General features: G+C 35.7%; 1 protein-coding gene across 1 annotated transcript in view; it reads left to right on the top strand.

Annotated features, from left to right (window-relative positions):
- Positions 1-16,942, top strand: part of LOC145668652 (neprilysin-like) — a 150,885-nt gene that overhangs the window by 128,128 nt on the left and 5,815 nt on the right. The window contains exons 17-19 of the mRNA XM_081736710.1: positions 53-120; positions 5,930-6,066; positions 14,027-14,191. Coding sequence (XP_081592836.1) covers positions 53-120; positions 5,930-6,066; positions 14,027-14,191 — 370 coding nt within the window. The remainder of the gene's footprint in view (positions 1-52; positions 121-5,929; positions 6,067-14,026; positions 14,192-16,942) is intronic.

The raw sequence follows: 16,942 nt of genomic DNA, 5'->3' as shown, positions 1-16,942 counted from the left end.
CATAAGTCTACTGAAATTTTCCCAGTACGTAATAGGGATTTTGCTCTTTTAGGTATTTAAATTACGGAGCTATTGGAAGCGTGATTGGCCATGAACTTACCCATGGATTTGATGATGAAGGTAATGCAATTTAGATTATTTTACTTTACTACATTACAATATAAGTCTCTATTTGGTAAATTTTAACGACTAAAGATCATACATTATTTCTATTATAACTACTCCACTCTAGGGGTCAGAAAAATGACATTGGGAGACTACACATTGCTCATACACATAATCCAATCAAGTGCACGACATCTGGCTAGCCATAGCTCATTGTGATCTATAAGATTCAGATATCTAGTTTTAACTGCATTACAGCTTAGTTTCACAAATAATTACGAGCTTGCTTAATATATAAGAAGTCCAATGCTCACAGGTGGCAGCGATTCTAAAATTATTGAAATCAATTTATGCACCATACGTTCAAGTAACACTTAAACGATGTAATACATTTCGTTCGACTACCCAATCCTTTAGGTTCTTATACTACAAAATAAATTGTAGTCGTATATTCTGTCATTCGGAACATATTCTGAAAAAGTGCATAAGATCTCCTCTCGTGGTTAGCCTTCAAATGCAACTGAGTACAATTATTCTTGCCGCGATTAATGACAACCTACTACTATACAACATATAACAGCATTACTTACATGTTTCATTGTGCTCAATTGAAAAAAAAAAGTCCCTTAAGCTTGTATTCTAGTTCTAGTTGTCTCCCTTTCGGGAGATTTATAAAGAAAGTCCCGGACTTATAGCCCAGTGGACTGCTTCACTAAATTTGTTTTAACTGTTTTTGAAAACATAGATTTGTATAAAATGGCGCGTTCCAACATGGACGACTTCGCCTGTTCTAAGTATATATATTTTCACACAATTTGTAAAATTACTTGGGGGTTAGAGGCTCAGGACATATAAAAAAGATGTAATAATATATAAAAATTGTAAAGAAACTAAATTTTGTCAAAATTTAAAATTATGTACAAATTCACAATTGCACAATTGAAGGAGCATGATACTCCAGCTATAAAGATGTCCGTCGTCATCTTGTTCCCCCGGCTTGTATTCACAGTAACACGTTTTATAGATGGGCATATCCATGGAATCAATATTTACTTTTCTAACAAAGTTGTAACAATGAAAAATAATGTTGAAGTAAATACGTTCTCTTTTTGGGCTAATCATAACGTTAAGCACTTTCGTTATGTTATCGTTATAACCACTGTGGAATATGTTTACTTTATATTCCTCAGAGTAAGTGCACAGGCATGAAGTCGATATTAATTTCCATATTTATCACCCTCACCATTGGATTGGATAGAAGTTTAGCGTCAATTTCAGCACTGAGGCTATATGAGTCGTGAACTTACAACTTGACGTGGAATCCAAATCACATGAGCTCCCGCCGGAAATCGAATTCCAGTCACCGCGCCAAAGATGCATACGTTAACCGTGTAGCCAAAAGGGAGCTCTATCTCCCTTACTAGTTTTCTTACTGCTATATGGCACTTTCTTCATGAACACATGCAAGTTATCGTCTTGGACCAGCTGTCTAAAGCCTGACAAGTAGTGTAAGGACTTGTGTAAAGATTTGAACCAAGGAAAAAAGAGAGAAAAGATAAATTCGTTCATTCAGAGCATAACCTCAGCTGATTTGCAGTGTGAGATAAAGTCAAGTGCTATTTGGATAAATATTTCAACCATGTGTATGGTTCAACAAATCAGCTTAAAGTACGCGTATGCACAGCAGTTTTGTGACTCATCTTCCTTGAGAATTAATATTGAACATAATCCGATAATTCAATATTTAGAAGTTTCACGTTCTGTTGTTTCAATAGTCCCGTGCGTTATTTAATAGGCTAACTATCTGTTTGGTCTTCAGTTCCTCATTCTTCCTTTACAACTCAAGTATAAAAGTGTTTGTGTAAATCACAGACGTTAGCAAAAGTAGTTTGATTTCCAATAGTAATTGGAAACTGAGGGATAACAAGTTTAATTTTCCTTTTAAATGACATTGTGCATACGTGTAATTTCAGCATCACAGTCTTTATGCTACTTCAGAAAGAAAGTAAAGAAATATATATCCCTGTTCCCAAGATTAGGCCAATTGGAATTTCTATGTATGCTGCAAATATACTGTTTAAATTAACAAATGCTTGAAATAAATTTATAACGTTGTTTGTGAATTTTATAGTATTTCTTATACTGTATAATGGGAGTAGAATATACAGTATGTATATTTATACCTATATTCTATATTTGTAAAACCTACTTGTAAGACCTAAATTAGAATTTGGATCTTTAATATTGAACATTGATAAACCCAGGGCCGCCCACAGGGGGGATGTATGGCGCAAGCTGCGCCATTGAGAAAAATTTTGGGGGGGATTTTACTCTACTTTCGAACTAGCAATTTTACTGTCGGAATAGCATTAAAACACGATTTTGAGAAGCTAATTTTCAAAAATTTTCCGGGGTGAACCCCCGTATCCCCTGCTTCGATCGATACTCGATGAATGAAGTACCGCGCAAGTAGCCGTATGAAAGGAAAGGTTGGTTCGTTTTAAGAGAGAAGGGCCGCCCACAGGAGGGATGAATGGCACAAGTTGTGCCATCGAGAAAAAAATTGGGGGAAATAAAAAAATTGGGGAAGAATTTTACTCTAATGTCGAATAAGTAATTTTGCTGTCGTCAGAATAACATTGGAACACGATGCGATTTTTTTTTAAATCTCGAGAATGAATCCCCCTACTCCCTGCTTAGAAACTCTATGAATGAAGTACCGCGCAAGTTGCTATAAGAAAGGATGGACTGGTCGGTTTATCGCTTTGTGTAGGTAATTTACCCATTTTCTGCTGGGAGCATTTATTTATTTCTTATTTATATCATGTGCGACACTTAATAAGTAATGCTGTTCAATTGCTACATGATGTATAATAAATGAATTAATGATAATATTTTGTATAGTTTTCTGTTTGTGCGATTACATTTTCCAGGGCCTGCGGTAAATTGAAAACCAGCTCAAAAGTGGCATTACTGTGTACAATAGAGACTTTCCGTGAGAGGTCGCTCCAGTAGTATTCTATATATTCAGCTCCATGTATTGTACAGAGTGAAGCCAGCTAGGCAGTTGTTCGTTTTTCGCAGATCCTGGAAAGTGTAATCACACATTCACACACATAGTACACTACCAAGACTACTAATAAAAGTAATGCCATTTTTATAATTACTACTGCCCCTACTACTACTACAAGCATTCTATAATACTACTACAGGAAATAAAAACAACAACAAAAATAACAATTATTAGTACTATAAAAACTACTGCTACCCTGGGCAATTGTTTTTAGAGGACTTGAGTTTTGAGGAGGGAGGAGATTATTAGTTTCGGGGGGAGGGCGCCATCAGCTTTGGGGGGGATGGGCACCCCTGGATAAACCAGAGTTAAATCTGTACAGAAATGTTCTAAGATGAAAATTAACAATTATTCTACTACTTATGAGCATCGCAGTCTCTATTTTGATTTAGAGAACCTCGCTAAGAGACGATTTTTTTTATTGAAAAGGTATTGGATAAGTGTATTGTAATAAGATATCTGCTTCAAAACACCAAATAAGAAATTGTACAATTTTAGTTCTTCTAGACTGGATATACGTAATTTTAACAGGGGTGACTTATTCTATTAATTGATTTAATTGCTTCTTTTAGTGTATTGACTTCAGTAACAATGTAATTTTGAAATGACTTCTTTTAATTTAACCTTCGTTTATCTGTTTGCATTTTTTATTTTATCAGGTTAAACTTAAAGAGACTTGAATGTTTTAACAACGTGGCAAGAAACTTATCCTGGTTATTATTTCATTTTAAACTAACTTAAAAAGTTCGTTACTGAATTCTTTATGTCTGTGTGTGTGTCTACTATTTGCGAATTTTTCAATTTTGAGCTCTCCATATCAAGGCCGCCCATGTTGTGGTTTCCAAGGGGGGCGCAAGTATAAGGGACGTTTCAAAAATAGTTTCAAATTTTGCTGTAACTAATGTAAAAATTCTATTGGATTTTCGATATTCTGAAGTACAATTTTCTCTAGAGGGGGCAAGCGCACCACCTTGCCCTCCCTGATGGGCGCCCTTGTCTCCATTCGATAGAGCATCAAAAACTATCTGAGAAAGTGATGGAATTTTTTTGCGTCACTTACCGTTTCCGACATATTGGTCAAAAAAGTTCCGATTTTGAGAGCTTTAAGAAGCCATATCTCGGGAACCGTAAGTCATAGAGAGATAATATTGGTGTTGATCAATACCTAAGAGGACGGTAAACATTTTAATACTAATAAGTAACCGGTGACCACTGATCAACTGGCCACTGTTCCCCAGATATTGACCAAAAAAGTTCGGATTTCGAAAGATTTAAGGAGCGAGCCATATCTCAGGAACAGTAAGGCATTGAGAGATAATATATATATATTTTTAAATTCTGAGCCCTCCATTTTGAGCACTATAATGATTAATTTCATATTCTTTAAGCAGCTGTTTTACATGTTGATTATAAAATTCACCACCTAAATCTCTGTTTGTGTGTGAATCACGGGCAACTTAATCCATATGTTTTTTGTTTCTTTTTAATTTTTGATATTGCTTTTACACTTCCAGGACCTTCTTTTCAACGGAACGCAATAAGCACATCATTAAAAATGTCAATGCAACATAATATTATTGTTATACTTTGCAATATTTTTCATATCTGCGAAGTCCATTGGTAATGTTTGTTGTCTTCGTAAAACAACATATCGTACAACGTTTTAATGGAACTCTTAAACAAAACATGTGGAAAATTTTACTACTCAAGAAAATTATAAATTGATAGATATATTACAAGAATTGTTTAATGAGTATTATTATTATAAAGTACCTAAAACAATTGGAATAAAGTCTGTGGAAGTTAATAAGAAAAATTAGTTCTTTTTAAGTTCGTTCTGGGAATGCTCTTGGAGCATTCTGAACTGGTTTATTATGTGTGATATTACTTCTCATGTTTTTCTTCTTCCTTTATAATTTACTGTATACAGGGTGTTTCAAAACAACACCGACAAAGTTTGGGACGTGATTCCTGCCACCAAGATAAGAAAAAAGTATAGACCAATCTAGGTGCACAAATGCTTCCTTTCGGAGTTATAGGCTGCCGAAAACATAAAAATATAAACTTTAAAGGTCCATAGCTCCAAACCTAAGGAACATACCGAAATCGGGTCAAGACTTCGCTGAGGAACTAATATGTGCCCTATCCAAAAACCCATGTTTCAGAATCCTAAGGTACTCACGCAACAATTTTCAAGAGGCAGTTTGGCTACGGGCATATAATTTGAAGTACTCATCAACTACCTCTGTAAAAATTGCTGTGGAAGCACCACAGGATTCTGAAACACGGATATTTGGATAGGGCACATAGTAGTTCCTAAGTGGAGTCTTTACCCAACTACGGTATGTCCCATAGTTTTGGAGCTATGGACCTTTAAAGTTTATTTTTTCATGTTTTCGGCAGCCTATAACTCCGAAAGGAAGCACTTGTGCCCTCAGGTTGGTCTATACTTTTTGTTTTATCTTGATGTCAGGAATCACATCCCAAACGTTGTCGGTGTTGTTTTGAAACACCCTTTATATTTATATTGATACCACACAAAGTAATGCATTTTTACACAAAGCTGTTCGCAGCACTGCAATAAAGTTATTATTTTTATACATAGTTAGACATATCTTAAGTTCAATTTTCTCCTAAGTGTTCATGAATATTATATAGCCTATAAATAATGCATCGTTTGTGTAAATAAGTGACATATATAAAATTATATTCAAATGTGCACTTGGATTAAAAGGAATGACTTCATTTTAGGTCGACAGTTCGATAAAGATGGTAACCTACGACAATGGTGGACAAATAAAACTTTATCACTTTACAACGAGAAAGCCCAATGCTTCATTAATCAGTATTCGAATTTCAAAGTAGAAGAACTCGACGACAAATACACAGTAAGTATGTTTTCTTGTTAGAACTGAAACCCTGAACACGAAAGACATAACGCTATACGTGTTAAACATTACACTAACGTTCAAAAAGGAGTCAGAAAGTTAGAGTTGTCAAAAATTTCTAAGCGAACGAACTAAATGATAATTTTTGTAGTGTATCATGTTACAGAGCCAAAATTGATAAAAATAATGTATGGTATCTCTCTTCTCTAATTTCTAATACAAACAATTTGATCATAATTACTCGTGTTGTAGTAGTTTCCAGAATGTCTTGGTTTTGAATCACATGTACTTTAACTAACGCAATTTCGCCGATAATTCGATGATCTTTATAAAAATACTAGCATCAATTACCCACTTCGCAGGGTTAAATTAAGAAACAATAGTAATATGTTCCGTTAGTCAGCTACTTTCACTATTACTAAAGCTATCTCTGATGTCGGCCATTTTCGATGATTTTTACACTTCTCTGCCCTCCTCGCCCATGTTGAGTGGCTGAATTTAGATTTAAACAGCATCAGAAGTATCATTGTTCATCAGAGTGACCCTGGAAACTATGGATTCAGCACTAATATTGGTCATTTTCGATAATTTTCATATATATCTCCTCCACTCCCCAATGTTGCGGGGCACCGCATCAGATGAGTCATTGTTCATCTCAGTGATTCCGAAAACTATGAATTCGAACTGATATCGCTCATTTTCGATCATTTATATATTTCCTCTCCCAAGTAACGGGGCTCAATTTAGATTTAAACACCATCGGAAGTGTCATTGTTCATCTCAGCGAGCCAAAAACTATAGATTCGACACTAATATCAGTCATTTTCGATTATTTTTAATTGTCCCTCTACTTTTTCCTCCCCTAAGTTACACCGTCAAAGCGATAGGAGGAAAATCATCTCAGGTCCTAATCTCATTTATGTTGAAAATTTGATCGAAATCGGTCGTGTGGTTCAAGAGTGATAAAGTCACAAACACAGTTATTTTCACTTTTATTATATATATGACGTACCTAATATCGTTTAGGGACTCCTTTAGCTTGGATCACAGCATGTATCCTCCGAGGAAGGCTTTCCACCAGTTACTGATAGGTATCAGGTGGGATGGCAATCCACTCTTCCTGCAAGGCGGTTCCAAGTGGGGCAGGTGAATTTGGACGAGTTGGTCTGGATTTTAAACGCCGCTCCAATTCATCCCACAGATATTCCACGGGGTTCAAATCAGGCACTGAGCAGGACACTGGAGTCGTTGCACATTGTTCTCGTCATACCAAGACATAACATTGGCAGCTTTATGGCAAGGGGCATTATCATCCTGATAGTAACATGGGTCCATCCCAAAGAATTTTCGGAACGTGGGAAGTACTGAATTGTCCAAAATGTCCAGATAATTTGTACTCGTCATGTTACCAGGCACAACAACAAGCGGGCCTAGGCCGAACAAACAAAATGCACCAAACACCATTACACCACCACCACCAAATTTCACTGTTGGCACAATGTAGTCTGGTAAGAAGCGTTTTCCGGGTTGTCGCCACACCCACACCCTAACATCTGATATGAAACACGTATAGCGTGATTCATCACTCCATAACACATGTTTCCATTGGTCTAGGGTCCAATTTCGATGAGCCTTACACCATGCCAACCTCCTGGCTTTGTTCGTTGGAGGGATGTGGGTTTGTGGGCAGCTGCTTTACCATGGAAACAAGTGCATGCATCTGTCCTGACAGTGTTCAATGAAACTGATGTGCTCGATGCAGTGTGACGGCGATTGCTGGATACCACTCCTCATTTCAGCACTCTCATGTTCCTGTCCGCCAATTTCTTGAGTCGTCCGGGTCGTTTATGGACACTGGTGACACCGTGACGTTTCCATTTCGGATTACATCGCCCACCGTTGATTTTGGATGGCATAATTGGGTACTAATAGCATGATTCGACAAACCCGCAATGTGACAGCCAATGATGACTCAACTATCGAACTCACTAAGTTCTTGTCTGTGCGCCATTCTCAGTCAAACTGACTCCTCATATGGCGCATAATCACTGATAATGCCTTCCGCACCGAAACTAATGACTGGCGTTGTGCAGGTTGCGCTGGATTCCTTACGGCGATGTCCTAGCATACTGACCGGTGACTTTTTGGTAGATATTGTATATCTATCTATCTATCTAAAACTTCCCCTCCCCTTCCCCTAGGTGCAACTTTACCGTCAAAGTAAAATGATAAAAATTGTCCCAAGCCCGAACCTCTTCTTTACAGAAAATTTGATCGAGATCGGTTGGTGGTTCAAGAGTTATTAAGTTTTATTTATTTTTATAAATATCTCCCCTTCCCCTCCCGTTTCCCTAGGTCCTGCCATCAAAGTGAAATTATAAAAAGAAAAAAGACTTTCTAATCGTGAACCTCATCTATTTTGAGAATTTGATTGAGATGGATTGAATGGTTCAAGAGTTATTAAGTCACAAACTTAGTCACTTTTATTTATATTGATTTTTGTATATCTCCCCAACTCCTCCTCTCCTACGTTGCTTCTGAAATTGAAATGATAGAACATTTCCAGGCTTGAACTTCATCTATATTAAAAATTTTATCGATATTGGTGTTTGGTTCAAGAGTTATTAAGTTTTATGTTTGTTGGTTTTTATAACTGTCCTTCCCCTAAGATTTACCGTCCAAGTGAACTGATAAAAACACTCCCAGGCCTGAACCTCATCTAATTTGATGGGGATCGGACGGGTGGCTCTAGAGATCAAGAGTCACAAAAATAGCCACTTTCAATTTTATAATGCAGATAAGTGAAAATCTTAAATCGATAGGATATATCATCCCTCGTAAATTAGGTTTAGTTTAGAGGACATAAGTTGTGAAATCATAGGATCAGTGCAAGGAAAGCTACATATTTTTGCCATAAAGCTAGTACATATATATATTACCTGATTAGTCTTAATATGTTTATTCGGAGAATATATTATTTCTAAAAGAATTAACGCAGAAAACAATACAGGAACAACCAAAGTGTTACTATCCATTTAGAAGCGTTCTGGTTTAAGGTATCTGTATAGTAGAGATTATTAATTCCTGCATACAATATATTTAGCCTGATTACCGATCACTAATTTGTTGATTTTTAATTTTGTACTTGTGCGTTAGTACAATGTGGTATAAAAATCTGTTTGTACGTTCCAAAGTTACCGGTTGCTATAAATGCCCATCCTTCACAGGAACACTCCATTGACTTCTGTTTTTAGTTAACTGGATCTAGTTTTTACTTTGTATTCCTATTTCTGCGGGATTCATCTTAATATTGTCCTCCCATCTGCTCTTAGGTCTTCCTAATATTCGTTTTCCAGTTAAAACTTTGAAAGCGTTCTTACTTTCTTCCATTTTCGCTATATGACTTGCCCACCTAAACCTCCTAGACTTGATGATCTAACGATATTTTGTAAAAATATAAACTATGCAATTCCTCGTTATTAAATTTTCGCTATTCCCTTTCTCTTGGGTCCAATATTCGTCTTAGGATTTTATCAAATATTTTCAGTCTGGGTTTTTCCCTTGGAGCAAGCGTCTGTTTCTCTATTATACAGCAACAGGCATGATTATTTTATATACTGTAAGTTTCAAATTCCTGGACAGAATTAGCGATAACAAAAGATCTTAAAATAATTACACGAATTCCCTGCTTCAGTCGACATTCAATTTCTTTGTGGATTTATTTTCGGTCTATTAGCAGAGATCCTAGATAGCCCTATTTGAAAATATCTACTTTTTAAAAAATATAATTTGGTATTTTGGCACATCCATAATTTGCGGTATTACGATCACGGCAAATTTTCCATGTATTTAGTTTTCTCTGCATTTGCTTGTACTTCCAACTTCATGTCCCAGCAAGCTTTTAATACGACCTCTGCGTTCAACAATAGTTTCTTTCTATTGCTCTTCTATCATCCCCTGTTATATTTACATCATCAGCATACGCCACAATACCATTGAACCAGTAGCATCATTTCAGATTTGGCTTGGGAGGGGGAGGGGGAAGACCCCTTGATATAAGTAAAATTTCGCGTTTTTCACTGACTTACTACTATTCTATTGATAAAATCTATATAAATCTCAAACTCAGGGGGAGCAAATGCCCCTCCCTGCCCCCCTAAATGACGCCCCTGCATTGAACTCTAGGTCATGGCTGCTGTCTTTGATTTTCCTTATAGAGTACTCTAGATCAAAGTAAACTAATATTGACGACATCTTGTTCCAGCCCATTCTCGACGTGAAAGCTCGTGCACAAGAATTTTGCTACTCGGACTTATTTCGGAATTTACTTAAGCACATCTTAATTAATCTAACTAGCTTTCTCGGTATTCCAAATTCTGTAAGAATGTTGTATAATGTTTCTCTCCTAACCGAAGATCTTTCAAAATCAATAAATAATTGATATAGTGGGATATTGTGTTTCCATTTCTTTTCGGGTATCTATCGAATGGTAAATATCTAGTCGATAGTTGATCAATTTTGACTAAATACGCACTGATAATCTTCAATAATTTCATCTCCATGTGGGATCAATCTTGCTAATAGGATGGTTGAGAGGATGTCATTTAATATTGACAACAGAGAAATGGCTCGATAATTATTACAATCAATTTTGTTGCCTTTCTTGTGAATTGAAACAATGACTGATTCCTCTCACTCTTGTAATAATTTCTCCTCGTTCCAGGCAAAGAGAATGACTTTGTGTATCTTGTTTCACCATTTTTTCCCTTTAGCTAAAATTAACTCGGTTGTAATTTTATCTTCACACGGAGATTTATGTTTCTTTAGTTTCTTTATAGCCATTTATACTTCCGTTCGGTAAGGTTCTGGAATATACGGTTCTGTTGTGTGCATTCCACTTCTCCAGGAACATTAGTTTTTGGCTGTGTGTTAAGCAAATCGTCAAAGAAATCTTTCCATCTATTTAGGTTGCTATCTGTATCAGTAAGAATTTTCCGTCGTCTTTCTTTAATAAATAAGTAAGCGGTTGATAACCTTTCTAAAAATTCATTGATGCCTTTATGCGTGTCCTGAGTGTTTTGTTTTTACTATTATCTTCAAGTTCATTAATTTTAGTTTTCAAAAAATCACGTGTCTTTGTTCTAAAAGTTTTGGAAGTTTTTCATCTGATGTCAATAAAATGTTGTGTAGGCCTAGTTACATCGTTCGTATTGTGTAGCGTAGCAATTTTTCCTGTATTCTCTTCTCTGCTGTTTGAGTGCATTCCTAGTTGAACCATGGTTTGTTTCTATGTATTTCTGCGTGTTTAATTTTTTTGCTAAATTTTAATGCTAACCCTAATTTCAACCCACGCATTCTGAACCTTTTTGTTCTTCAAACCTTCTAAACCCAAGAATCTATTCGACACTTCAATCTGGTATTTCACTTGACTCTCTTCTAATCTCTTCAAATTAAATCCCTTCGTTTAAAACGTTGAGTGTCTCCTTTATTCAATAACAATCTCTCTCTTATTATCGTTGCTAGCAGGTAGTGATCAGTGTCACAGTCAGCTCCTTTGAAGGACCTAACATCAACATTATGCTAGATTATCTTCTGTCTATTAAAACGTGATCAATTTAATTATGTGTTTTTCCATCAGGTGAGGTCTATATTTATGAACGTCGCAGTGTTTAAGTTGTGTACTCTTCATGAAGTTTTTAGATATTGCAGAGTTTAGGAGTTAACTCCGTTGTCATTACTTTCCTTACGCGGACTTTCTTTCCTATAATCGGTTTGAAAATATTCTCTCGTTTTACCTTGGCATTGAAATCTCCTAACATAATTATTATATGGTATCGCGGGAGTTGGTCAAATATCCATTCTAATCCTTCGTAAATACTACAAATACTACCTTTTCTATTGTCATATTTATCTTCTGGTAGGGCGTTACATTTAAAACAATAATCACGCAACCGACCCTTGAGAGTCATAAATGAAAGTTTATCATTAACAAATTCAATCCATTTAATTACTGATATTATTCGTTTGTGAACGATAAACACTGTTCGTAGTTTGAGATTTTTATTTCCTTCCACATAAAAGAACGTAAAATTTCCGGACTTTACTGCTCCCTTTCCTTCCCATCTAACATCCTGAACTCCTACTACATCCTATATTTCTGTAACTCACTCGTTATGGGTTTTAACGTGCCTGCCCCTATGAAAACTTCTTATATTCCATGTTCCAAATCTCATGTCCGTTTTACTTTGCTGAGGTGGTGTGAAGTTACAAGTCCTGGCCCGAGGCTTGTGTGAATGTTTTTGAACAAGCGTCTTTTTTACAGCATGAAGTTGTTTGCTTCACACCAAACCCCCAAGCTGAAGGACCACCCCTTGTCGTCTGTTTGCGACTGCTTATTCAATGTATTGGCAGCTAACCTTTTTATATCTAGAGGTCTTCTCGTTCCTCAACCTCAGGACATGCCATACTGTGGTGGCAGGAACCCATATTACACGAGAATATTCAGATGATAATATTTTTTGAAGAAGTGATTGGAAAATAAATAAATTGTACATAGTGTACTAAACATTTAACGGGATTGTAGTACATGCGCTCATTAACAATTCTGCTTGCTTCTGAACTGACTACAATGAACGTAATTACATTGGTAAAACATTTGGAATGATGTTGAACTACCACTGTTTACATTTATTATTACTACTTGATATTTTACCTATTACATTTTTTTTTATCTAACCATCTTTATTTTGACATATTTTGCTTTATGCTTTTATAGGTAGAATTTATTTTCAACTTATTTACTCACTTATAAATCATTACAATTGTGAAATTACGATCATATGGCTAAGCTTTCTACTTGAAAGAATGTTCTAACCTATTTACCTTATCGTACTAATATGGGATTATTATAATAAATGTAGGAAACAGCTTATAGGGAAATTATTAGGCAAGAAACTAGAAATTAAGCGGCTGAAATGGAGGGATAAACAGGGTCGGGTCCACGATTTTCTGACGGAAGGTGCACTAATAACTATCAAAAGAACCAATCACACAAACTCTCCAAAGTGACATGTGACAATATTCTTTACCCCTATCAACGCTGATGCATAGAACGGAAGGGAGTATTTTAAAGACGGTCGCAAGTGGTATGGAGGAAAAGATGATCTCTTCTCCTGGCTTCTGTTTCCTTTCCTAGTTGAGAATTGTGATATTGTTTTGCTTGGTGGATCATTTTCTTTCAACCTTCAGAAAATCGACTTCAACTATTGCTTTTGCAAAGCTCTGCTTTCTCTTATAAGCCCCAAACGGAAAAATAATGTCAGAAAGTTTGGGAGTGTTGCTATTTTCACTACTATTTTCTCATTTTATGTACTTTATGTTTACATGCACCAGTGCACCCCCCTTAAATCCGGGCCTGGGGATAGATATATATGTCTTACATAGTGTCACTGCAACCAACATTCCCCCAGTATAAATGAACTCTCACTAAATGATAGTACTATTAAATAGTCCTTTATTGAAAGAGATACACACGTAAAGTGCATATAGTTATATTTTGATTACTTGTGACATATTTCTAATATTTTTTGAATTTAACATAAACATCAAGGCAGTAGCTGTTTTTGCACATCAAAATAAGTTAATTTTATAGGAAGTCTACTTTAAGGTAATACAGTGCTTTTATGTTTTGTTTGAAAATTAAATTTCTGCCTACCAGAATGGTTCTTATTAATGTTATTTGGTGCACATATTTCCTTTTTGATTATCAATTGGTCTCAGTGTCATAATATAAAGCAAACTTTTTTAAAAAATCATCAGAATAACTTGTGATTAATTAATATTTCTTTTAAATTTAACACAAAGTAAAAATTTCTTACTTCAAAAATAATGCTACAAAATTATAAAGATTTGTAATTTATGTTCCAAAATGAATAATGTTAATATCATTATATTTTTTTAGATAAATGGTATAAATACCCAGGGTGAAAACATAGCAGATAATGGTGGATTGGGTGAAGCGATGAGAGCTTATGAGGTATTCTTAAAAAGAAATGGACCGGAGCCGAAATTACCAGGTCTGGAGAAGTACACAAATGAACAGTTATTCTTCTTAGGATTTGCAAATGTAAGTAAATTTATGATTATTTTTTTCTTGTTGTTTTAGTATGAATTTAATTCATAAACTTCTGATAAAAAATTTAATTCATTCTTTAATTCTTAATTCATAAACTGATACAGATTTAACCAGGGTTTCTCAACCAGGGGATCGTGAGAGGGTTTCATGGGGTCGCGAAGATAACCGGAAGAGTAAATATAACTACGTAGATCTAATACCGGAAAATATTTTTAAGTATTTTAGGCCGGAAACAAGGGTTCCAGTCTGGGTCTAGATTTGTAGTTTTTACTGACAATTTTGTAAAATTAACACTAATACAAAAAATGGTGTGGCAAAAAATTAAGTATTATTTTGAATTTTGTTCTGATAGGCATATTTTCAGTTTTACATATACTGTTAACAACAACAAAAAAATAGGTCTACTGAACATTTTCAACAGGTGCAGAGTTGTTTAAAAATCAATTTCTATGAAAGAAGTATGATATAAAACTAATGAGAAATTGCATATTGAAATACCAGAAAAATACAAATCTAACAAAATTACATATATTGAAATACAATTAAAATTCGAAGTTAATGAGATACCTGAAAATGGTATGATTTCACTAGTGCAGCAATGCCAGGTTCAATCTTCGTGACGCATATTATCATTTAAAATACTCAATAACTTTTTCAACAACTGTCCAAGTTTTTTTTTTAAAATCAAAATTAGAAATTACTTTAAGTTTTTATCATATGACCTAAAATTAAGGGAGTCACGAAGTTTAAAATTTTCAAAATGTTTCCATTTTGAAACAGTATGACGGTTCGGATTCGATATTTGTAATATGAATGAACTGACCAAATTTGGTTTTAATCCATTCACTTTTAATTAAGTCTGTATTCCCAATATACAAGAAATGGATTCTACTATTATAAGAATACATGGATATCGTGAAATCTTCGCAATAGGTATATTAAAATTCCCACAAGCTTATTACAAACCAGAAATTATAAGGGGATCGGTGGCAACAGGATGTGATAAAATGGGGATCGTGATAGGAATTAGGTTGAGAACCACTGATTTAAAGCTCCAGTTTTCTCAATTTCAATAATTTAACGAAGGCTTTAGTTTATGTCTTCCACTCTTAGGGAAATTATTCTTCCTTAAATTTCAATATCACTTTTTCTTGTTTGATTAAAGTAAAAGAAAATGTACACGATGATAAGAAACTATTTGAACGAACTTCGGGAGTTGATTCCCGACACCAAAACCAGCAAAAAAAGTCCTCTGGGACTTTGGTCAGTGAGGGGTAGTTTCAGCGATATAAGGTACCAAAAGCGTGGGAAAATGAACTTCAGGGGGCTGTAATTCAAAAACAACGGAACGTAGAGAGTGCGGTTTAAAACATGACACTCAAAGTCATACCTGCTCGAATAAAAATTGTATGTTTCAAACCTCCGGAAGATGTATGCGAAGGATTCCCCAAAAGAATGTAGGGATTCCCTACAGCCTGGCAAGTAAAGATGGGTCGAAATCGTTGTGGATGGAGAGGTTTCCCACCTGGTAACCACAATTCGTCATAATTGGTATAATAATTCGATATCTCAAACAGATGCGAACCATATTGTTCATAAATGTGGAAGGAAGTAATGAAAAATGCTCAGAATATGTCTTGAGCAAACGTGCGTTCAAGGCGACGGAAATGTAAGAAGTAGCATCAGAAACACATAATTCATTCTTGGTTCTTCAATAAACCCTTAAACCCGTTGAAAATAGCTGATGACTTAAAATATGCTATGCAAGTTTGATACCAACAGCATTGGAGGACGTGAGCCGTGTAACCTCGCGAAGTGAGTCTGAACATCAATGAAAACAAAGTTCCACAGTTTGTTGCGCCCCTTTATTGTGTGTCTTTAGCGCATGAAAATCCTAAGCCGGGTGTAAGATAATTAGGAAAATATCAGGAAATAGGAGAGAATCGTGTGGTGTGGTCGATGAGGGCAATCGTGAACGAAAGGCGTGATATGGAAAAACAAGGCATTCTGAATGCATAGAAAGCGGAAATGCAACTGCAAATGTGATTCCAACTGATGTCATTGGAAACCAAGAACACACAGGTGCACGGACGATCGCTTAATCACGAGCAAGCACAGTTCACCGATTGAACTGTATGTTATAACTTGGACCTGTACCTCGAATACATAGAGCTGACACATGTAGTCATGGTAACCGTAGCGAATGTGATCATGCAATCAAAGCACTAAAAGTGTAACATGCTGAGGTAGGGAAGCAGAATAGTAATGCAAAACATAATACGAGACAACTAGTACTACTACTTCGACCACTACCACCACAAATAATAATAATAATAATAATATGATAATGATGATGAAGGAGCACAGGTCATACCATGTTAGCAGATGCCTGAGTTTCCGCGGCTTCGATGAACGCCAGGTCGCGACTCGTGACATTTGAATTGGTAAATGATGTGTGGTTACGAATATGTTCTAACGTGGGGTTACCTATAAGCCAATGGTGGTACTGTTAATAAATACATGAAGAAGAACCTACCCTGCACGCAGTAAACACGGTCGTATGGGGAAGACTTCAGAGTACTAAGCAGAAGGAAGATGGTTCGCTCCTAATGTAGTGTTATATTGGATTTTCCTTTTGTGTACTGCATTTACGGAAACGCTATATTTTATTTACATAATGCTTTATGGTTATGTTGTGAGCTACAACACAACGGAACGAAACAAGAGAGTAGGAGGAAGAGG

Source organism: Thermobia domestica, chromosome 13 (genome assembly GCF_964235325.1).
Source record: "Thermobia domestica chromosome 13, izTheDome1.hap1.1, whole genome shotgun sequence".
Lineage (NCBI taxonomy): Eukaryota > Metazoa > Arthropoda > Insecta > Zygentoma > Lepismatidae > Thermobia > Thermobia domestica.
This window is presented reverse-complemented; position numbering and strand designations above follow the sequence as displayed.